General features: G+C 25.5%; 1 protein-coding gene and 1 non-coding gene across 4 annotated transcripts in view; one reads left to right on the forward strand and one right to left on the reverse strand.

Annotated features, from left to right (window-relative positions):
• geko (olfaction protein geko) overlaps window positions 1-26,620 on the forward strand; it is an 89,142-nt gene that overhangs the window by 51,411 nt on the left and 11,111 nt on the right. Inside the window, exons 1-2 of one of the 3 annotated variants that reach the window (XM_088206170.1) lie at window positions 16,957-17,081; window positions 22,050-22,337. In XM_088206170.1, the coding sequence (XP_088062296.1) occupies window positions 22,076-22,337 (262 nt within the window). In that variant the 5' untranslated portion in view covers window positions 16,957-17,081; window positions 22,050-22,075. Of the gene's footprint in view, window positions 1-16,956; window positions 17,082-18,570; window positions 18,636-22,049; window positions 22,338-26,620 lie in introns of those variants that run through there. The other 2 variants (XM_088206171.1, XM_088206172.1) reach the window with 2 other exon arrangements.
• Window positions 1,622-1,693, reverse strand: TRNAQ-CUG (transfer RNA glutamine (anticodon CUG)). Its single transcript has one exon. It is a non-coding gene; the product is annotated as a tRNA-Gln (tRNA).

The following is a 26,620-nucleotide window of genomic DNA, read 5'->3' on the forward strand; positions in this document are numbered from 1 at the left end:
CTGAAGAAAGGATATCCAAATACAATCATCCCTCGATTTGCGCGATAGATACGTTCCAGAAAATATCGCGTAAATCAAGGCATAGAACGAAATTTGTGATATACGATTGGATAGTATTCACAAAAAAATCTTTAGCGATACGCGTGCACTCAAAATTGCATGGGCAGTGGAAGAGGTTCTAAGTGTAGGTGCATTTTCTTTTGCACCTACATTACATGCATGCGTTTTTACATAAAATATGTTTGATTTGGAGTATTAAAAAAAACGCATTATTATATTGACCTACTCTTTAATTAAAATAATATTTACTCAAGTTTATATTATGCATCTTTAGCTTCAAATTACGAATAAATATCCTGAGATTGTTACACGAGCTGTAATATAATTGTGTCGTTTATATCAAGGTGTATATGTGAAAGATCATTCTCTCTGTACGCAGCAGCAAAGACTAAATACAAAAACAGGTTAGATGCAATGATTATTTCGTATATAAATATATTTTGCTATAAAAAAATAATATTTTTCATTCATTAATATTTTTTATTCATTTTTATAATATTTACTTTATCTTTTGTGTATTAATTTGTTTTTTATTAACGTGTTTCATAGAATATGAAATTTTATTTCATATTTTTCTAACTAGTGCTTCTCAAAAAATGGTCTGCAATTACATTTTTTCCGGAAGTAGTCTACCCCCATGGTTAATTGTGATAAATAAAATAATGTTCAGGTGGAACGTGAGTAGATAACTAAAGTTTAAGAAACACCATCTAAAATTGTTATCTATTATAAATTAAGGGTTCATTGAAGAAAATTATAAACTAGAAGGATTCCAATTGGTGTGAAAAGTTATATACCCCTAATATAATATATAATATTTAATTGAGTTCTCACAATAAAAACTAACGATATATTATTTTTTATTAAATACAGTTTTAAATTTTCGATACACAATTTTGATCTCCACAGATCAAGAAACGATACGAAAATAAATTGAATAGTAAAGAGATTAACTTGACAGCTCTACAATATAAAGTCAGGGATGATTTGAAATATTTTTTGTTAGGGAATTTATCAGATGGGAAACTTTAAAACGATACACTTATTTAAATTTTGTCTTAAAAAATAAAAAGCATGTCTAAAATCTCGATATTTAGGTTATAGATTTTCTATTGATATTTTATACTATGTTTGTTTATATGAACCTAACCTTATTTTTTTTAAATCAATTGTCATATATTTATTGAAAATTAATAATATTTTTAATGACAATACATGATCATTTTTTAGTGATACTGTATTCCATAACTAGCTTTGAAATGTCTATATAACAAAATCTATACGTGTGCCTACAATATGTATAATACATACAAAGAATATCGATCTGTCTATATTGGCTTAACCTATGTACGTAACCTAAATAAGCACTGCTGAAAATACAAACAATCAACAGATTATATTTGAAGTGTATTTTTTTAACACACGAGCTACTTGTGATTAAAGTTAATCCGGAATAGTCAGTGTAAAAATATTCGCTCAAGCAAAACGTTTCGATTTAGTTCTAAATATAACTTGACCGACATTATAAAGCTTACATGCGAAATATAAAAAATAAAAAGGAAGGTCCCACCGAGATTTGAACTCGGATCGCTGGATTCAGAGTCCAGAGTGCTAACCATTACACCATGGGACCTCGCTGGTAGGGGTGCAAAATTACGTGGTAACGATTGTCGGAAAAGTCGGGCTTTTCGAGCATGCGCGTAGAGAAAAGCTCGCGCGAATTCACCATACCTTTGGAAGCGAAAGCTCCGATTTAATTCAACATGTAAAAAGCATAACTTTTGCATTTTATAAATCAGGAAATTATTACAATCGATTGTATGATATAATATTATTATATTAAAATGCATGTAATACAATATTTTTGAATGTACATATATATTTTAAAAATACTAACAATATTCATGATTATTGATTCAAATTGACTACTTAAATGGAAAGTCTATACATAAAAGGAAATTTTTCCAGAAATGCTTGTAATGCAATATTTTATAATGTACATAGATAGTAAAAAAAGACTAATACTAACAATATTCATGACTATTGTTATGATACCTTATTCAAAAAACTACTTAAATGGAAATTTTACAGGAAATACAGAATAAAATATTAAAATGATTTAAATATTATTTAATACATAGCTTTTATGTTATTTATAGATAGTGTTGTATTTTCTATGCATTTTTTAGTATTGTTTTTATTAACAATATAATTGTAAAGACGCTTTTTCATGAATACTGTTTTAGAAATGTAAGATTGTATGTAATTTAAATGGCAATGCAATTAATATTTTCATTAAAGTCTAATAAACCAATTGTTATTAATTTAATAAAATCTTTAAAATACAATGTAAATAAATTGACTCATTTATTGCTATAGATCAATAATCAAGCATTAATTTTACCACAAAGATAATGACTTGATTTGAATTAAAATGGTGATCTAAAATCTGACATTGTTTTTTACTATAAGGTTTATCTTCTGATATTTTTGATTTTATTGTAGACAATTTTCGGTAAAATTCATATTTTTTGTATTTAACAGCCGTGTTTCTACGAATTATTTTTTTTATAAATATTTATAAATATACATGTAGATTTTTTCTTAATATATTTTATTATTATTTTTTTAATAATAAAATTATTTGTAGAAAAAACGTTACAAAATATGTTTAGTATTTATTTTATAAAATTTATGTTATAATTATATTTTTATATTTAAAAAAAAAAACTTTTTACTGAATATTATTTAACAATTATAATGGATTATAGTTCTTATTGGATTTGTTAATTACTCAGTTATAAGCTCGAGATTATTGTTTATAAGGTAAAAACATTTTTTTGAAGGCAAGGGTTGTATTCATATTTTAAATAATATTCCTTCAATTTATTCTAGGTATATTATAATTTTCAATTTAATACAATATTCTAGATTTTTGTAATTTAATTACAATTGGTTTAAGTGCGCTATGACGGCTGTGTCATCAGTGTACATTGATAAAACAGTAATTTTTATAAATAAGAATGTCATTAGTATATAAAATAAAGACACATGGACCGAGAAAACTACCCTGCGGGACTTCCAATTAGAATTTTACTCGGTATCGCGAGCTTATTATTTATAAATAAGCGTGTGTGTAGAATAAATAAGGAGCTTCATATTTAAATAATTTATAGGTTAAACTATCGTGTCAAACGTTTTCGAATGCTTTTTCTATGTACATCAATAATAATCCTGTACTTATTATAATGATGAGTCGTTGAATTCATTTCGGAAATAATTTGACTACCGATAGATTATTTTATGCGGGATAATATATATTATTAAAATATTTTACTAAGCAAATATAATTAACTAATGGGAATTCCATCTTCTATCCTATTTTTTTAATTATATGAATTTTAGCTGTTTTCTAGATAGTGTTGATATACAAATTATTTAAATAAATTATAATAAAATAATGAGAAAGTGTAGCATAAGTGTCGTAAAACAATAAATTTGTTTAACACTTTATCTACCGCTCACGCCAATTGGCGTCCTGAGTGTGCCGAAAGTTAAACACCGCAGACGCCAATTGGCGTCCTGTGTATGTTTTCGTTTCCATGTCAAATTAAAAATATATGTTTAGTGTTTTATTTGCTTTTTTTTAAGAGATGACTAAATAAATGTATGAATTTTCATTTTATTTTAATTTTTTTTTTTTTAATTATATTTAGACAAATGCGAAGGTTTTATAAATATATTTTATATTTCTTTCATCAGGCAGTTTCACTACCAGACAAACTTATGTATCTTTTGATGTGGTCCGAATATTTTAACAAATTTTTCTAGACATGTTATAAATGTAACAATGCATCAATTCAAGCCATTATTAAGTGGTTCTCAACATGTGGTTCGCCGGAAATAGAAATTAATTATTACATTTCCTTATTATTAGATTTTAAAATTGATTGATGATTTTAAAATTATAAAAGTAAGTAATCTAGGAATTTAAATAAAAATAATTTAAATTGAGTTAACCAGCGGTTCTCAAACTTTTTCAAATTTCTAAAAACTTTTATCCAGCACACTTTTTTTTCGGACGGTGTAAAAACAGAAAAAATATGATATTTTATACACAAACATAAATATGTATATTTAAAAATAATTTATTGGGTAAATGGGTTTATTTAGAAATAAAGTCAAATTACATAAAATTAAAAAATACGATGTACATATATAAAAAATACAAGACACTAAAAATTTATCATATCATTAACCATTAGATAGTATTGGATTACTGAGAATCTCAAGATTGTCAGATTAGTAAGATTCTATTGTATTTTTTTCTATCCTGTTATAAGGAAATTCCAACATATTTTTTGTGAGTAAATATTATCTCCCGTCAGATAATACTGGCTTACTGGAAATACAGAATCTCAGTAACACATTATTGTAGAAAGTGTGAATTTTTTCAAGTTATTATTTTTGAATTATTAGCACGATACACATAAAAACTTATGGATAAGAATTAAGTTTAAGTTATACTATCGTGTGAAGTGCATCTGGTTTTCGTGTGCACGAGTGAATATTCGAAAAATATTACGAACTGTTTATAAAACATAGTTTTTTAGTTAAATACGAGTGTAGAATCTACGTGAAAATAATTACAGTTAATGTTATTTAATATAGTGTTAAATATATATAGATATTCCAAGTGACAATGAAAATTATAATGATAGTGATTCAGACTCCTCTGTTCATGAAAGAAATCATCCACATGCTATGATGCTCATGAGCAATGAGGAAGATGGACAAGAAAAATATTTAGAAGACACTTTACAAGACACAAAACTTTATTGAAGATGACTTGTTTCCCGTTATTGCAGAAGAAACGAATAGACACCATAATCAACACATCAACAGATACAAACTGCAAATAAAATCTAAAAAATGGGTGGATGTAACGGTACCAGAATTAAAAAATTGGTTTGAGTTGATACTGCTAATGGGCCTGGTAAAAAGAGGCTCATTACATCTGTATTAGACAATAAATCCACTAATAGGGACCTTGATATTTACAAAAACCATGAGTAGAAATAGGTTTTATCAAATATTACGTTACCTGCGTTTTTCCAATAATGAAAATGTTCCTGATAATGTAGGATTACTGTTCAAAGTACAAAAAATAATTGATTATTTCTCCGAAAGATTAAAAAATATGTACAAACCAAGCCAAAACATATTTCTGGATGAGGGTATGATCCCATGGTGTGGAAGATTAAATTTTCACGTATACAACTCCAGTAAGCTCACAAAGTACGGTATAGTGATAAGAATGGTATGTGAATTAGTGTCAGGATACATATCGAAATTTAAAATATATTCAGGACCTGGAATTTCGTTACAAGATTCAATATCACATCTAACATCAGACAATAAATAAAATGGCATCATCTTTATATGGACAATTTTTATAACAGTGTTGAAATAGCAAAAAAAATATATTTGAAAAAAAATAGAATCTGTGGTACCATAAGGAAGAATCGGGTTTTACCAGAATATCTGAAAAATGCAAAATTACGAATATTTGAAACCAAATATAAACGATATGGGGTAATATTGTTGCAATTTCGAAAAACGGTAAAAAATCGAGACACTTTAAACTTTCATTATATAACTAGTTATTGTGAAAAGTGATTTACACGTGAAAGACAATGTAAATTATCTGTGTATGTGTCTGGAAAATTCCACATTACGATGGAGTGAATTACAACGGTTAGTGAATATTTTATTGCAAATGAATTAAATATCAGTAAACTCGTATTAGTAAAAATGTCACAATACAAAAGAAAAGTTTGCTTGAAAAAAGTTTTTACAAATTAAAAAAAGTTTGAGAACCGCTGGTTAACTTAATTTTAATTAGTTTTACTAAAATTTCTAGGTTATTCGTTTTTATAATTTTAAAATCAAGATAATCATTTGAAAAATCTAATAATAAGGAAAAGTAATAAGGCGAACCACATGTTGAGAACCATCTAATAATAACTTGAATTGATGCATTGATACATTTATAACATATCTAGAAAAATTTAACGAAATATTCGGACCGTATCAAAAGATACATAAATTTAAACAAAAAAGGTAAAATTCGCGAAGTTTTGCGAAAAAGGGCCGGTATTTAGCGTAAGTCTGGTGTGAAACTGCCGGTCGGTAAAGTGTTAAAATTATTAAAAAAAATGATAATACCTAAGTCATAGCAAATTACATATTTGAAAACAGCGTGTAATTATACTATCTTTGTGACTTACATGTGCTTCGCCACATGACAATGCATTATTTTACGAAACTCGTCATTACAAAAATATATAATGCAAAGAAGCAGTAATTTATGGACTGCATTGATATATTCATTTATATATCTGCATGATATGAAATAGTAACAAGTGCAGATGTGATTGATTAAATCTCGGTGTCACGCATTTGCCCCGCCTTTTAGACAGGTCCGCAAAGGGGATGATGGGCTATTTAGGGTGGTTACGAAGTTAAAGAGATCCAGATCCGAATAATCGGCATGAAAGATGTCAGAATAACAAGGAAAGGGCGGTGAACTTCAATCGCTGTTCTTTTTCCGGAGTGATGTGTAATTGGAACGATTTAATTTTCACTTGGCCTCAATGAAATACAGTGGCGGAGAATAGTGATGACATATTAACTGTAAGGTAATCCTTATTGGGAAATAACATAGAAAAATATATTTAGAAATGTTAGCATTTGACAAAAAGTATGACACTCCTTTGTGTTTGTAGATTACTAAATTTGATTTAGAAAAGCATTATTTATTAAATTAATTAAAATTAAAGCTTAGTATTAAAAAACTAAATTTCTGCATTTAAAAGATTTAATATGCAAATCAGCCGATAATATTCGGGATAAAATTCAGATTATTACTAACGAAACGTGATGAAAAAAATAAAAAAAAACTTAAACCAACAAATAATTTATTTTGAAAACTATTTAAATTCTTTAAAAATAAAAAACCATAAAAAAATAAAAATATTATATCTAACATATTATAGATCACGACAAGGTAGAAATGCTAGATAACGCTTTTCCTATATCGTATGAACTCACTAAAAATTCATCTAGGGTTGATAAAGATTAAAAATGCAATGATTTAAAAAAATATTTAAAAAATAAAAAAGTCCTGGAATTGACAGATTGGATAACATATTGATCAAATACCTTCCTGGAATTTTTATTTATTACTTTATCTACATCTTTAACCCTAACTTATATTTTATACTTTTACCTACAATTTAAAAAAAACTGCTCAATTTCGATCAGTTTATTATCTTTGTTTCTTACTTTATTAATGTCAATTGATGACACAATAAAATTATTATTTTATATAATTTTTGAATAGATTTGTATAAATTTATCCTCTGATAATTACTTATTATTGCCTCGACCACGGACTGTCTATGGACCGCGGCTGCCGATTGACGTTTTCATTTAGCGCGTTGTCGCGGCCGTCAGTCACGTGACCGCCGGCGCGTGAAACTGCCACCCCCCGAAATCTGTCCACCCCTGGGCAAAAGGTGGATAATGAAATTTTTGCACCACACATCGGCACGCGTCCAACGGTCAAAGTGAGCACCAAATCGGATTTGTTCTTTATTGTTTGACGCGGTTTATTAATATGCCATTTTTGGGCAAAGTGCGGATCGCGAGCCGCATACGGCTCGTTAGTCGAAGAGAACGCATCTAAGCTTCTTATGGATAAAAAAATGAATTAGTATCGCCTTGTGGCGCGTGGCTGTGATATCATATTAATAATTCATATGAATAATTATTATGGGGTAATGAACATGTTTTTTCGTATACTTATCAAATTGTAATAAAAATCTATATTTTTGCATGTATATATTTTATTTTAATATTTTTTTATTGTAATATTATTAAAACATAATTTATTTTAGAGTATAATTAGCATTTTTTTAGAACCATAAGCAAGCAAATTAATTTAAAAAAAAATGTTTTGCAAAAGGTTTTAAATAAATATAAAAAAATAATAAATACATATATATTATATAATTACGAAAGGCAAATATTCCCAAGATTAAGTTTTAAGTTTAAAGTTATTCAAAGTAAGTCTTTTTGAGAAAAAAAAATTATAAAAGTCCAAAAATTCACAAAATTGAATTAAATTTCCCATAATTTTTTTAAATATTATGTTATTGTAATTTTCATATTTAAAATATGCTTAACATTTTATTTTAGCTGCTTTTTTATGTATTATTTTCTGACCATCGTGACGCATTGGAGTAATCTGGTAAGTTACGATGTTCTCAATTAAATTTAAATAAATAAAAATCCTAGAATACCTAGTTGAATTTTTGTAGAAAATAAAAATATATAATAATTATGTTCCTTAATGTACATGTATTTTAATTATATAAAATATATGTATTTATATGTAAAAATATAGTTAAGGAGGTGTTCTAAATCTTAAATAAAAAATATTTTAACTGCAAGTCATTTTAGAGCTACCACAGAACTAGTTATAAAATTGTAATGTATCGTATGTATAAGATGAATTTAAAAAAAACATTTGCATATAAAAAAATGATATAATATAACTTTTATACAATTTTACAATATCACTTTTATTTCACATCTGAATAATTTAGATATAAACATACAATAACCCTTAAAAGCATGGTGTAGCAAATCTGCAACAGTTTATTTAAGCGCTTATAACTCAGTCTACATTCAATAAAGGAACATAGTGTTACATATGTGTAACAAACGCCGAGCCATTATGATTTCAAATTATTCCGATAAATGTCTCTGCACGCGTGATAATGCTATTAAAAAAAATCTTTGGGTGCAGATGTGTCACTTTTGTTTTCATTGGTACTAGTGAATATAAAAAGAAATCAAATTAATTTATATATTCCAAAACGATTAGTCCACCATTGTTTATTTATTTTTGATTTCTATTTTTTGTAATAGTTGCATAAAATAAACAAAACGCAGTTGTAGACATTGACCCATATTGACCATAAAAATTTGGTGTGGTCTTATGTTTTAATCACTTGTAAATATTTTTGTATGTTTTTAATTTTAATATATTTGGTCGCGTTCTGCATGATGTTGCATATTCACGACAAGCATTTTTTTAATAAATATAATCCACAAATAAGACTAAATATATTTTAAATTATTTTTGCCGTCATTTTCAACCTAATTTTAGTATGAAAATATGTATTTTTTGAATTTGGAAAAATGATGCACTTAAGAGTTAAATCATTGCACATAATGAATATAAATTAGTAAATAAATATTATTGTGTAATTATTAATACATAACTAAAAATTAAGCTTGTTTATGAATTAAGCAGTGGTTTATTTTATTATCTTTTCAGTAATATAACAATTAATAAACCCATTCTTTAGCAAACGTTTTTAATTTTATTACTTTCTTTTTTTATTATTACGACGCTGCGTGTTTTGTATGCAAATAAAAAATAATATAATATTTGTTAAAACATTAATTTATAGACACAACAAATTAGAATCTCTACCTAGAATCAATTTCTCGTCTTTTTTATTGCTACTGTTATTTGAGAATTAAGTAACCAGACTATTAGCATTAAAATCCGGGACGTGTTTTCAATACTAAAAATATGTGATTATTTTATCTTTTAGTGCGTGTTTTTATAGTCAATGAAATATTTAGATGTAATTTAAAAAAATAATATAATATATAAATATATTATATTATTTTTTTAAATTACTGCTCTTAGGAACTTCTACCCTAATAATATACATTCTGAGAGGGGTTGATGAAAGAGCATTATATATAAATCCACCCTTAATAATATGTATTAAAAGCGACCGAAAAACCATAATTGGCATCGGGTTGCTATACACAATGTCCGATAGTTGAAAGCTGTCCTTTTCAACTCTTATCGTTGACCATTAAAGTCAAGTTCAGATTTAAAAAATGAACTACAAAAGAAAGGATCATTTTAGCTCTAACAGTTACCATTGAAGTGACCAAATGGGAACATGGAATTGATCAAATGATTAACAATAGATTTTATTGTAGTGCGTTCTTTTATCAAAGGTATTTTCTATTTGAATCGAAATTGTTAAAAGTGAAAAAATTTTATACGATTGAAATTTTCGTGTTTTGCACACACAATGAGACCGAAAGCGATGTCATCATACTTTCACTTTTGCGATGAACGCTTCCCTATTTCGCTCACACTTTTCTGTGTGCATGGAGAGTGAAAGAGACGCATAATTTTGTATCACGCGAAGAATAACATTCACTCTGAATGTTATCTATATATAATTCTTATATAAGAGTTGTGTAACTTTTTTCGAATATTTATAGAAATCTTTCTGCCATCAAATATTGGTTTATTTTTAAATAGGTGGAAAGTTTAGTTACTTTATCGATTTTTTACTTTTTTGTGTATGCATGAAATAATTTGATATTTAGTAGTTTAATACATACTTTATCATTAACGTATTTGAATACTGATGTTATATAAACATTTATGTTAAAAGGTTTCTTTTATGTTAAAATATAAATTAAAATTCGCGGTTATAGCGACGAGCTTTCTTTATTTAAATTATTACGCAATTTTATCATTTTTAAAGTAGCCACTTATTATCAAATTTTATATAGTATCTAATTCATAAATCATGTGATAGATACACATTAATAGTACAAATAGTACGTTTCTGCGCCACGGTCGTTTATGTTTATTTTCATCACCAAATTTCCGCTCTGTGATTCGAAACTTACATATGTGCACGATTTAGTGCAATTCGTATGTAATTACAGGGTGTTATTATAACAAACAAACGAAAAGTGAAATGCGTTGCGCAATGCATGTTTTTTTTGTCAGAAGCGATTAAGTCTGCTAGCGCTGACGTCGGAGTTTGATGATGATCTTTCTTTGGTTTATGCAACTTATATAATTTAGGAAAAGTTATATGAATCAACTATGTTATTTTTTAGTTTTTATTAATAATGCATGATTCAGTCGATGATTTCTAAGCAAATGAGTTGAAGATTAATTTTTTATGGAAGGTAAAATATATCTTAAAGACCAAAAATATCTCTTGATAAATATTTATTAAATAATTTTTATTTCGCTTTTTAAGATATGTATTTATTTATGTTGTATATTATGTACTTATATATTTTTAAACAAACAATATTAATAAAAATAAAATAGCATAAAGTATAAAATAAAGATTTAAATAAATAAAATAAAGATTATTATTTAAAAATTTCATAAAAGTCTAATACATACATCTTAATGTAAGAGGTCAGATATAAATATATTTACATAAGCAAAAACTAATACAATTAAGAGTATAGAAAGCTAAAAAAAATTAAGTTTTAATATAAATGAAAAACAATCCACATTAAAAATAAAAAATAAAATCTAAGACTACTAATTCTATGTACATCATTATAATAACAAAAATAATGTTTTTTTTAAATACTGTGATTAAATTATTCTTTAAAATATTTTTATTATTACATAAATTTTAAAATTAAGCTTTAAACAAATTTTAATTGTATTTAATATCTTCTTGTATTTATTTTTAAAAAAATGTATGATTTTTTTAATTAAAAAAATAGTTAAAATTCAAAAATTATTTTAATAAATTTGTTTTTTTACTGTGTGGTTCAATTTACTCGATTTTCGTTATTTATAATATATTATTTTTGCTAATAAATTAATATCAAAAATATATTTTATTCGAATATGTTTTTTATATTTAATCCAGGGCTGTGGAGTCGGAGTTAGAGTCGTAAAAAATCGACCGACTACAACTCCTTTTTAACCCTTTAACCAGTCGTCGTGCGCCATGGTTTTTAAATCAGTAATATGAAGAAAACAAAAGTTATTATGTACCTAATCAAATACCCAACAACAGCCGACCGGTACCCGGCCGGCGTACACATACAATGGCGCGGCACTAATCCATGCGAATGACATCCATGGTCATGCTTCTACACCGGTCATATTAACATATGACATATTAGAAATTGTGTGTATTAACTAACACATCGTCTGACTCACATCCTGTCATAAAAATTCAGAACTCAAAAAACAGAAAAATCACGTAAATTGTATACCAAAAATATTTAATTATTTTTTATTCTTTCTACTTTGTTGTTTTATTTTAAAATAATCTTATCCAAATTTTTAAATCGGAGTCGGAGTCAGAGTCAGGAAAAATTTCCAACGACTCCATATCCCTGATTTATGTTATATGTTACACATATCTTATTTTTATAATAAAAATCTAGCTTGTACTAATTAAGTAAATACATTTGACTGTTTCATATAACAGTTTTAGCAATCTTAAAAGATCCTAAAAAACAACATTAATTCATTTAATTTATAAATTTATTGTTTTTTAATGAAACAAAATTTTTAGCTTAATTTTAATGAATCAAAGTATAATTTTCTTCTAAATATACACCCTTCTTCCATTTATGACTTTATTTTTTAATTTCAGTGGCATTATAAGTTGGAAGCTTTGCTACAAATTATTCACATTGTCTGCATTTTTATTTTTTACGTCTATGTAGTCAAAAGGAGTAAGGTCTAGAGAATATGGTGGATGATATATAACATTCGTAACAAATTCCAGTCATAATATTAATAAACAAATAAAATTTGCAATTTGTATAATTTCTTCACTTGGTAAAAAGCTAACGTAAATTTTAGGGTGCATTTTTTTAATATAATATTTAATTAAATATTTTTGGTTAAAGAGAAAATATTTTATATGCTTTTAGTAAATTTAAATGATGCTGTTAAGTGGATTAAAAATATTTTATTTAATAAAAAAAATTAATGATTTAATCAAAATATATCAACAATTCCGTATTGATAATTATTTTAAAGAAATTAATTTTTATTACTTAATAAATTATTCTAAATATTTTTTACAATCAATAAGCAAACATTTTGCTTGAATAATATAAATACGTGAAGTGTATAATAACAGCTGTTAAGATGGCAAATATTTTTTTTAAATGTTTATTTAATAAATGTGGTAGTTACTCGTATTTATATTTACTTTGCAAGTCACAGTGTGAAAAAATATTAACGTATGCCTAAATAATTTAAAATTTTTGCAAATGTCTTGTGACGCAAATTGCATTGATAAAATCATGAAATATTTACAATTCTATTATCAATTGCATCATAAAGAGAAACACTAAAAATGCTTGGTCACGAATCAATTTGCGTAATCATCAATCTCTACATTTTAATTGGTATTCAATGTGCATTCGGTCCACATTCGAATGATATTATAATGTCACAAGATTTAAACAGTAGAAACCGACTAAAGGTGACGTTTTGTCATTCAATTGTAAGAATAACTTATAATACAATAGAACCTGAGCAATAATATTTAATCGCGCAAGATCATCGTAAGTTAGACAAACTATAGTCATATTGTAAACTATTGTACTGTTATTTTTTATTTTATATTGTTACGTGTCTTATCTGCTCCTATTGTGAGTCATGAATTTTCACATGCTATTGAACTTGGTATTTTAGATGCCTTATTCACACGGAATTTATAACGCATTTTGATCTCAAAACCTTAAAATACAAACATACAACCGTTATTAATTATTTTTTAATTTTTATTAACGTGTATTTATATATTAATTAATTTATCTTGCGTATGCAAATCAATATGATCGACAGTGTAACATAAAAAGTTTAGTGATTTTTCATAATCATTTTAAATATACAATTAGTAATATTCTTGAAACAAAATTGTATAAATAAATACATATAGTTTTAGTTTGTATTTATAACATTTATTTGCATTTAATTCAATTCTAACTAATTTAGCAATTTAAAATCAATTATATAATATTATATTCAATGATAGTTGACATAGAGCAAATGGAATTTTATATGTCTTATACATTTTGATTAAATCATTAATTATATAACTTTTATTTGATGAAATAAATTAAATTATATTATAAATACAATCCACTGTATTGACAGCATTATAATGACTGAAGATTTGTATAATTACATTCTCTTTAACCAAAATTAGTATACAAAAATATATATATTAAAGTAATAAATACTGGTTTTTACAATTTTTATCTGCTTCAAATTAAATTATATATTATTACATTTATTGATAATTTATATAATACTTATAATACATATAGCTTTGCAATACTTTCTATAGATTTTAAATAAAGACTGCGTATAAATTGTATTTATTATGTGTTGTATTTTTATTTAATTATACTGGATGGCGCGAAAAATACTATAAAATAAAACAATCTCAATTTAAACCATTAGTTATGTAATGACTTAATAATGTGTAATTTATGAATTAAATTTGCTTGAAATAAATGTTAATTTCTGTTACAGATTAAATTTAATTAACTCATTTTTAAATAAATAATTGAACTAAAAAACGTAATTAAGACAGTGAGTTCCAAGCCTTCCATTTTTTTTATTAAATATTTATCGTTTCGGAAAATGCATATTATTTTTTTAAATAAATGAGAGCAGACTAAATATAATTATATTGCCAAAATATTTAAGCAGTAGGAACCCACAAATATGTCGTATTGTTATTCTTCACTAAGAATAACTTATTAGTAAAACAAAACCACAGCTTCCCGTAGGCTTCATAAGATTCTCATGTCATCTGGACGAAATACCGTTACACGAAAGAGCATGCTTTATCTCTTTCTTCGTTGCATGTGACACCACTCCCATTTTTATTTCTAGGGGATCGGCGTCAGTTCTGGATAGCTAAATGAACAAATTTGATTAACCTACAATACCACTAACTTCATTCTATAATTTTACTACTTATGTATCTGATTTTTTTTAATTTTGTGCGGAATTTCAACGATATTTTAAATAAATATAATTATTATAGTCATTATTAAATGTATTCTTACTACTTTTGTTTCCAAAACCAATAAAACATTTATATTTATTATAAGAAAATAGCATTATTATATAATAAAAATAAAATGGTAAATATTTCTTTAGAAGTGCAGGGTAACACCCCCACGGTGTATGGCTGAGAGGAAAATAGTAGTGGATTCTAATTAGAATGTAACGGTAAACCGTCGAGTTCGATAGGGAATCTTATGATGCGAATAATATCTTTTTTTTTATAACTCTAGATATGTATATAAAAACAAAACAAACTACCTAAAGCGCGTGCCAAGCTTTTTTGTATCATATTATGCCTATACTTGGGAGCAAAATTACCATTTTGATAAATACATATTATATTTAATACTAAATATTAGCAAAAAGCAGTTTAAACGCTATTTGAACAGTAGAAACTGATAAAAAGATGTTGTTTCATAGTTAGAATATATTATTAGTAAAACTTAATCACATTATTAAATATCTAAACATAATTAAAAGTACGTTCCAAGCATTCCGATTTTTTGCATTTTTTCATACATATTCGACAGGTACCAGAGAGCAAATTCATCGTTTTGACTAAGACATAATTTATTTCAAAGCGGTGAATTAGTTACTTGATATTTTTTATTAGAGGAATTAAATAACTGTAACACAAAATAAACTATATCTGATACATCTATATCTATTGTTAATACAATTTTAATTAAGACAATATTTGAGGTTAAATAATGAATTTTAATATCATACTATAATATTTATTTTAATTTTTGTATTTTTAATACAAATAATTTTAAATATTGCCGTATAATTTATGCAATTTTATATCTTCTTAGTTTCTAAGTTATATTGTTTTTAGTCGGTGACTACGACAGAGAAGACAGTCACGGTCTCTTGAAAATTTAGCTCCAAGATAACATGCTGGCAAAGATCTGCGCCCCTGGATAATGTGCTCAGTAAGCCGTGACGTGTTTTATTAACGGAGCTAAATTATGGAATTATTATAATTTCTGTATACAATAAGAAACATATCTACGGCTTAATAAATAAAAGTACAAAATATAAATAAACAACATGAAAATAAAACCATATCTCAATTTTTTGATATGAAATTTCAGTGTTTAAATCGATATTTTTTGAGCAAGTGTATTTCGATTAAAGGTACAAGGTAGCATTGTTAAATCATTATCACCCAAAACTGGAGCAAATTTACACTTTAAGCCATCGATATTTATCTTGCTGCTTATTTAGTTCGAGGTTGGATTTATTTAGCTAAAGGATAATTTAATATAAATATTCAAGCGAGAGATCAGTGAATCATATTCTTCAAAGAGAAACTTACTTGGAAATTCTGACAAGAAGCTCTGTACTTCTTCATAAATATTTTATGAATTATCTGTTGACTAAGATATGTACTATAAATTTATATTTTAGGTCCATATTCTAATATACGAAGCATTAATATCATATGGAATATAAATACATCATTACATATTGTATATATTACATTAAAATAATATTTATAACATTTTAAATATAAATGTTTCACTCTGTATACGAAAAATTAATTAAACTTGCACATTTATCGCTTTTTCTTAGCTTTTTTATTATTTTTATTGTTTCAGTACATTGATCATTTTTTTTTTAAATTATTTGTCAAATAATTATACCTTCTTGAGTAAATTATTTTATAATTAATTTGATGAATTTATGATACTATTATAAATTTAACATTATAATCATAGTTTATTAGTTTCTATGTAATCAAGATCATTTCAATCACATAACTATCATTATATGATACTCAAATATGTACATCTAAATCGCAACCAAGACGCGTTTTATCTTTTTTTATGGGCGTACCGGCGATTTTTGCTCTAAAGACCTTGGTTTTTCCGGAAGCGTGGCTAACTCGCTAGCCAATGTGTATCGGCCGAAGCAGGAAGCCAAGAGAAGAAGTAAAAGAAGTGGTGGGTGAAGTGGCCGCTCGAGTGCTTGTCAGTTCTTTGCCGGTACCACGACCGGAGCGACGCGTCACGCGCCTGCGCGAGCCGATAACGTTAGTTCTTTTTTCTTGAAATTAGACTAGAATATTTGGAAAAATAAAATTATACATTAAACAGTGATCCTTCGAGTCATTTTTGATATAAAAATGTTGAATTTTTATGATTTTTATGATTAAAAATCAATTGGCATTTACAAATCTATTAAAAATATATCTTTATCTGCTAATAATTTACGCATGATTTTTAATAGAGCACTTTAATAATATTAATGTAAGACGTGCTGCAAATTTAATATTCATTCTTTAGCTTAAGAGCTATGAAAACATTATTTTTATTATTATACGAGATTTTTAAGACATTTTAATTTAGGGTTTACCCTTGACTTTTAATTTATAAACAGTGACTCACAACGTTGATTCTTATGACTTTTTTTATTTTGTGCGTTCTTAGCGTCACAATTAATTTATAATTATATAATCATTGCATATTCCGATTGTAGCCTTTCATCAATGATAATATTATATTATTACATAACATACATAAATAGCTTAATGGTTAGAATGTAGCGAGTTACCTTTGCCATATAGAACGTATAAATCAAATTTGAATACGTAACTTATTATGAGTTAAATAAAACTTTTATAAATACAGTTACTTTAACTAACATTATTTAATAATATCATAGCAAATTATTTAATAATATCATTGATTGTGAATATAGTACTAAAACATGACAGGTGTTTTTCTAAAGCGTTCCAGCGTTACTTATTAATTTTTATTAATATCGTGATCGAAAATTTGCCACATATAGATTGTGTTTATATAATCATTAAAATATGCGTTTTTCGTTTTAAGAACGAATAAAAAATATCTTTTTCGCAAATAGATTTGTTTTTATAAATCATATATAGTTTTTGATCTCGGTCTGTTATTAAATGCTGTTTTATAAGATGATAACAATTTAAACGTAAAGTATTTCGGTTATTATTTATATATAAATAATACTAATTAATATAACTATGATTAAAAAAAAATGATATTGATTTTACAGTAATATTTAATCATACAATTATAATAGCTAATATAAAAAGAGACTTTTTACTAACTGCAATTTTATTAAAAATATTATAATATATTCTTAGAGAGATTATATTTTTATATTTAAAAAAACATCTGTAAAAAAATATTATTGTTAAAATATAATACAACAATCACGTTTACGCAGATTTTTTTCAACGTTTATATAAAAACGTTTCTGAACTTAAATAGAGAACGTTCACTTTTTACGTTTAGTTTCATATTGTTATAAGTATATTAGAAGGGACGAAATACAATTGCTTCTATAACTTGCAACGCAACTTTTTAACGTTTATCTATAAGTTCAACAAAAATAGAATATAGTGTGCTGTAGTTTGCTCAAATTATCTTCAAAAGCAAATGTTTTATTATGAATATAATAATCTAATAAATTGATAAGCATATTTTATTTTAATAATGCGTAAAAAATACAGCGTCATAGCAATATAATTTTACATCATTTCACTTAGCATATATAAAATGATCAGTTGAATAAAACTTTATGACGGAAAAACACCAAGATCATAAACGTAAGAAAATAATATAATTATGAAAAAATCATTACTAATTACTCTCATAATAAACAAACGTTTTTCTAAGAATTTATTTGCAAATCGAGTATAATATTGATCCAAATAACGAAATCAAAACAAAACTTTTGTTGTTTATATTACGAAATTAGCATCAAAACAGTTGATTAATCATAATTCAATATGTTCAGTTAGTCTAATTTTTAGTGTCACACTGCAAACATCGATCTTTGGTTAGTGAATTTAATATGTTTTAAGATATGGTGTATTAAAAATAGTTTGAAACATTATATTTCTAACCATATTTTTTTTAATAAATGTTAAGCTTGTCCGTCGATTAATTTATTATCGAACAATAGACAATTTTATTTATAACCTTGAGATACCTTAATCTTTGAAACGACTATAAGAAATACATTCGATTATACTGTTTTTACATGTCTGTGTTTTAAAAAACAATCAGAAACAGTTTTTGATATATATCTATAATATTATATTATGCAAATATACGACTTGGACTAAACTAAATCTAAAAACAAATTAACAAAAAGTGTATAAGCTACACATATTCTATTTGTCTATAAGTATTATACTTTTGTTTTAGTCAATTAAGCTTTATCAAGTGACTGATAACAAATATATTTAAATAGAGTTAAATCAATCAGTATTTATATCACTGTGTCGATTCCTTAATAATAAAAATAATTTAATCTGTCCTGCAGATTGAGGATATAAACAGCTTTTCATTATTACCAATGAAATGTGGATGTAAATAAATAGTATTGTAGCAATAAATGTGTGAAAAATAATATAATCACGTAAAATATTAAATAAACTTGTAAAATCCAAAATCAAGTTAAGTTCGATTTATTTGGATATCATATTTTAAAGTCTTTTGATTTATTTATTTTCTCAAAAAATATGATAAGCGGCTGCTTTCTTGGGTTTTTCTATGGAATGTGTAATCTGCAAACGCAGCAGATTTCTTCGTATTTTGGCATCGACTTTTTAGTGAATTAGTCCGGCACAGATATTTATATTTTTTCTTTTGAAACTTAGATATGCAGTATTGTTTATTTATAAATAAATAAATATTATTGCACAAAAAATAGTCTTTTGTGACAAATTTCATTTAAGCGATTGCGGATGGTCCCCAATTATTTTTATAAAATATGTAAATATACCTGTAGTAGTTCTTTAAATAAACATAATAAAATATACGTACTTTCACTTTTTCATTCACACTTAATTATTTAACACCAGTAATTAATATTCTGTAAGATTTGCATATTCTATTCTTCATGTCTTCGTATGCAAGACTCAATAACTTAGTCTTTAAAATTGTTATGTTCTTTAATATAATTTAATAAATCTAATAGTTAGATAATGATATCTATTATATAATTAATATTTTACGATGTTTATTTATCTTTAATTTACCTTAACCTTTTGAGCGATTTTTAATCGTATCAATAAAGTATTTTCTACATCTTTAGATATTCATATTATGACTTATATTTTTCTAGTAATGTGTATTTAATAATATAATAATATATAATATGTATTTAAGAGTCAGATAATGACAAATATAATATGTATTTTAAAATGTTCACATTATCTTAATCTACTCCAAGCTTGTTTATAATAATGTTAAAATATTGGTTATAATAATCGTATTAATTAATTTTATTCTACATCATTAAATATCCTTATTTTGATTGATATTTTAAATTTAATATCTGTAATATAACTTGTTCTTAATTTATATAATAGTCGGATAATGATAATATATTATTTATTATATATTTTAGAATGTTTACATTATCTTAATCTATTATATAATACTTACAAGTTCTCTATAATAAAAATAATAGATAATATTAATCTTAAATTCTATTCTAAATGTCTAAAATTTGCTTTTACTTTTCTTTATTTGTTTAGTTTTATTTGCAAATTCTTAATCGAATGGACAAATTAAATTCTACATTCTATATATCAGCTTTATTTTTCTTATTCTATATATATATTATTAATATAGTATTTTTTGTAGCCTTCTCAAACTGTTATTAATAATATTTATAATGCCATTTATAATATTTATGGAATAAACTACGATTTATTGATTGACATATCCACCTTAAATTAATGTAACTTTAGATTGTTTATTTTTTTATGAAAAAAAAGGATTGTCTATGTTTTTACAATTTATTTTATTGTTGCAACTTACAGTTATTAATATTTTTTTTAGAAATAACAGCTTTAGTAAACAAAAACTAAACACGCGTTTGTTTACAACTTTACTAAAATTATTTTTTAAATATGAATTTCATTAAAATAGTTTTTTTATTCAATAAAATATTTTTTCATATAACATATATCTTTTTAAATATAAAAAAACTCAGATTAGATAATAAGGTTAGCAATTTTTATATCTGTGAATCATAATAAAGTTATGTACATAAAGATGTTATAATTTAGTTGACAATGTCTATTCTTTTGCATTGAAAATTGGTGCTGTATATTTATTTGTTTATTTAAAGCTTCGTATTTATTAATTATTTTTTCATTCTAAAAATATATTCTAAGCAATTGTATGTGTATTTATATAAATATATCAGTTCTGTCTTTCTAATTTTTGTCTTCAACAATCTCGACCCAAATCAAACGTTTAGTAATATACATTTTTTTCAATAAGAAGACAATTATTTCTGGCAAATAGTAAATCAAGTCCATGATGCGTCTTCCTCCGTCTATCCGTCCGCCCCCTTGTGAGCATGTGGCACATATTTTATGTTACTGGTTCGAGTCAGCTCTGGCGAATCACAGATGAGTATGTTGGCGGGCCAGTTGCATCGCTTCTTGGACACAACCATGAAATATGCTTACGCTGCAAAAGTGAAACTTCCAGATGGCCACTTTCAGCAATCGTTAAGGGGTAGAAAATAAATAGTCTTTTGCGCGAAATAGAACGCATTGTCTATCGTGTATATTTTAGGTAATTAATTTCATCAAAAATCTCATAAAAAAAAATATTTATTTGTTTTCTTCCTTTATTATTCTTTTATTTATTGAATTAAAAGGGCATGAAAAATATTTTACTGTATTTTAAATTAATATGGCGTACACTGTGATGTATAAAATGTTAGTGAAAATAAATCGAAAATGGCTCCAAAAACAAACAATAAATTATTGTACATTGCAATGTGCGCTGAATCTGACAGTTTAATGTTTTGGGACAGACATGGTTCTTGAAATAATGACAATTAATGACTCAATCGCTTAGTTTCGAAATCTCTCTTCCATTGTTCACTTCTGAGACAAGTTGATATTTCTTTTGATTTGTTTGAAATTGACGTTATAATGACTTTTAAATTAATCGTGTCTGATTTTTAAAACAAAATGATCCTTTTACAGCGGTTTGATGCGTTGGTGCAGTAGACATGGAGTCCGGTGGCATCGTTCGTACCATCATCCTGACTGCGCTGTTCGTAGTCTTGGTCTGCGACTACACAACTCTGCTGACTCAGCTGTACGAGTCAGTGGCGAGCAGCAACGAGTCCAGGACGATGTTTGTGGACGGTGACGAAAGCGGAACCGGCGATTCGACCCTGGACATCCTTCAGAGTCCGTCGAGCTTCAGGGAGGATAAAACCGAGATGGACCTTGAGGCGGATGTTGACTTCAGCAAGCTAAACCTGTTCGGTAAGTGACTATTCGTTTACTGTTCTTTCGACCTGGGATGTTAGCACGAAAACTACGCTCACATTACCATTAATTGATTGTTGCAAAGAAATACGATTCATTAATTTAACTAATACTCTCCTTCATGTAATAAATAGTACAGGGGAACAAAAATTTATAATTAAAGCAGAAAAAATATGTCTAAAAGATCATGAATAGCAGAATCAGAATTCCCCATCTTTAAAAATCACAATTAGCGTGAGGTTGCAGCTATTCAAAGTAATGTCACTTTTTTGCTGTTCTTTGTGTATCTTCATTTTTAATGTTTTTCATTTTTTTTATCGGAAAGAATATCTTATTTATAAAAAGCAGGTAATATACACAAAACATGATGGTACAGTATTGTATAAAGGTTGTACACAAAAATAGCAATATCAATAATACAAAATATATACACAAATTAGGGCATAAATATTTTCTTGAATAACCTAAATTTAGACTGCTTTTAATTTATGATTAGATTGTAGTTAAAATTTAAACGTTCATAATTTATGTATTATTAGTACGACTTATGCCATATTTTAAATTAATATTTTATTTTGCTCCTATTTTGCTATTTTAAAGTTTGTCAGTTTGGTTTTAAGTGATTTAATTTCGAATAAATATACATCAAGAAAATATTGCAAATGTAGTCGAAAATGAGAATCTCCTGAATCAGCAACTCTGCGACGTGCTAGACGAAGTTTAAGCAGAATTTTAAAGATTTGCAAAAAATATTGAAATCTTGCAAGCTAAAAAATTACATCACATTCTTAGGTAAATATCTGATTCTAAAAAATTAAAAATATATTTTTATATATATTAGTTATACATTATAAGCAAAAGTTTTTTGAATTTTCGATACCTTAATGTACAATATATGACATAAATTAATAATCACGAAATACATCCTTGAGATTAGAAAAATTTAGGTAAACATAATTTGTGATTATCGATACGCATTATAATTAAAAAAATCATTAATTCCGATCTCCCAGACACAACTTTTACCATTCATTTATCGTGCTGCTTATATATGCTTAATGGTTGTTTAATTTCACGCTTTAATGATTTCAACCGGCCTCCAAAATCTTCTGATCTTACAGTGCCAAGCTTTTTTTGTGCTAGTATTCGAAGGAAAAGGTCTTAAAAGGAAATAAGATATCTGGAAAGATTGCAATAACTTAAGGGCAACAGTCCTAATGAAATCAATGCAATATCGGCAGAAATAAAATAGAAAATCGTATAAAAAAAGATAATAATAAAAACCAAATAAATAAATTCTAAAAATATTTTTAATAAAATATTATACATACGTATTTTAATTAGGGAAAAATAATACAATATTAAAAAAAATCTATTTTCTCTAAGATAACATTTCGACTATACGATGATTTTTTGGAACTAATTTTTCATCCAGAAATTTCTGATTTTTGGATAGAATTTTCATTATTTTTAATTGTTCTAATATTTGCTTCGATCAGACCAATACCTTTATCCACATATGTAAAACCTTTGGCTCTTCCAAGACGGTCCAAAATTTTCAAAATATCATCTAAAGAAATAGTTCGTCTTTTTTCGAATTGGAATATTTGGTAATCGTGTAAAAATATCAAATACAAATATGTATTCATTATTTTTTTGGACCGTGTTATTTCCCAATCTAAAAAAAGTTGAGTGTACTTGTATTATGAATACTTGAAAATGAATTTATTATTTTGTCGGTGAAAAAACTGATTCCATGGAAAGTGACTTAAATATTGTTTAATAAGAAATATTAAACCTAGTGTTATATTTAAAAAAAAAAATATAACTATCACTAAAACAAAATATATTATTATATATAAGTACATAAAATATTCATGTACTCCTTGATAATATTGTTGTGTATTTTAAAAACAGTGTGAAAATAATCACAATGTAAATTATCATAAATACATAAATATATGTACATATATTAACATTTATGCACAAAAAATAATCAAGTTAAACCTAGTTGAACCATTAGTTAATATATTATTCCAATCCCGAGTAAAACAAATCTTTTTTTATTATTACTAACAAGCATTGCACCTATTCAAAAATCAACGACACTTCTCCATATCTAATTAAAGCAAACTTAAACTTAATACTTTACATATGTTCATAATGTATGAATGATATATAAATAGAAAATGTATATACAATTTTATTGTAAATAATTTTTATCAGAATCTTTGCATTACTAAAATTACATTATTTTTTAATATACATATTTATTAAATAATAGAATGAGTCGTTTATTAAAATACAGTAAAATCAAAATAAAAATACAAAGTAATTGCATTTTTTTATGGCATTTCAAAAAATGATTTTTTAGGTACTCAAATATGTTTATATTATAGTGGTTTTGTTGTTTGTCTTATAAAACAAGATATATTGCTTTAAAGTCGAATATATTTGTATTAAATATTAGTGTCATATTGTTGCAATGTGTAAAGTGTTATAAATCATTCAAATGGTTCATTATATAATTTAACTAAAAACATATCAATACATAAATACATAGTTAACTGCACGTTCAATAGTGGAAGGTCAATTTTTTACCATTGCCTTGATTGGAATTAATGCACATTTTTTTACTATTCATTATTACGTTCTAAACCTTCGAGTTATTGATTCGTAAACGCAGGTTTAACGTATACATTGTGCTTTGAGTAAAAAATGTTTTCGTCTAGCGATAGTGTATTATCGCAGAAAAAATACATCAATTTTGACTCGCATTTGACCTTTTCTTTTACGTACACAAAATCGATAAGAGTCTCATAACAAAACAACTTATCATCCCAATCGTAAAACGTAATTACGGTTAACGTAACGTTTATCAAGATATAACTATCATATTAGAAATTGTTACGCAACCTCTTCCAAACTTTCTAATGCTTTGTTTACTTATTGACGTTTGCATTTATTATTTTTCTTTCATCACGATTCACGTTTCTCCATTGTGAATTTTTAATTTTTGACGATAAACGAGCATGTTAAAAAGCCGGTTTAGGAATTTGTTTCCTACTTTTTTATAAGCTTCAAATCATCTCGCATAGAAGTGTTAAATATTTCGCTAATCCTATATCGTAGTGAACAGTATCAGTGATCATTAGAATAGACAAGAAGATCACCTTGAACTATTAGAATTTATATATACTAAATATATGTATGGCAACTGTTAGATAATTGTGTATGTAAATTTTTGTAGACGTACGTGCGTATATATTAATAAGTCAAACGGTTTTTGTTAATATTGTACAATACTTCTAAAATTAATTTCAAATGTACTTGGAATTTAACCATAGTTTTTATAGATTAATCATAGGGCCCAAGAAGTAAAAAATAAATTAAAAAAAGTAAATTTCAATCATTATATTTGAGTAAAAATATCGTTTTTTATATATTATCAATTAAGAAGACAAGTACTTCGTATTATTAAAATAATATCTAATATGTTTCAATTACCATTGCGGCCATGACGGCCTCCTCTTGCCAAACACAAGGATGTTTTCGGCGATAGTTATGAGGAGCTGGAAAAAATATGTAAGATCTAAATATTTTTAATGTGCGCCATAATTATTTTTTCAATGTATAATTGCTATGATTACGCATTGGGTAAACCTCTTAAGTAATATTTGATTTGTCAGATTTGTTTTAAAAAATAAAAATAATATCATAGAATTTTTATATTGTTCAAACCGAAACGGTATATATTTTTCAATTAATTCATGCAATGTATTATTTATCAATTGATACAAGAAAAGATATTTAGATTTATTATGTAAATCTATACATTAAACAAACTAGAGCTGTTTGCTTAATTTTCTTTTATTTTTAAGGATATTAAAGATGTAAAAATTAGCAGAAACACTACTTGAATGCATGTAAAACTATTTACTACTTAAAAGTTTCTATTTATTTAATTTGATATTATAATATATATTCCTTTTTTTTTATGTGATTTTTGTAAGCAAGATTAATCTGTTTTATTACAATTATTTCTATATATATATATATATATATATATATATATATATATATATATATATATATATATATATATATATATATATATATATATATATATATATATATATATATATATATATATAACTCTTCTTCTTTTATTTGTGATATAGTATGTATAATTATTTTGATTTAAAGTATAAATATAAAAATGAAATTTGTATTAAAAAAACCATTGATTATATGTATTAAAAAAAAATAAAATAAAAATA

This window comes from Plectrocnemia conspersa, unplaced genomic scaffold (assembly GCF_051122295.1).
Source record: "Plectrocnemia conspersa isolate PC_06_02 unplaced genomic scaffold, ASM5112229v1 ptg000002l, whole genome shotgun sequence".
Taxonomy (NCBI): Eukaryota; Metazoa; Arthropoda; class Insecta; order Trichoptera; family Polycentropodidae; genus Plectrocnemia; species Plectrocnemia conspersa.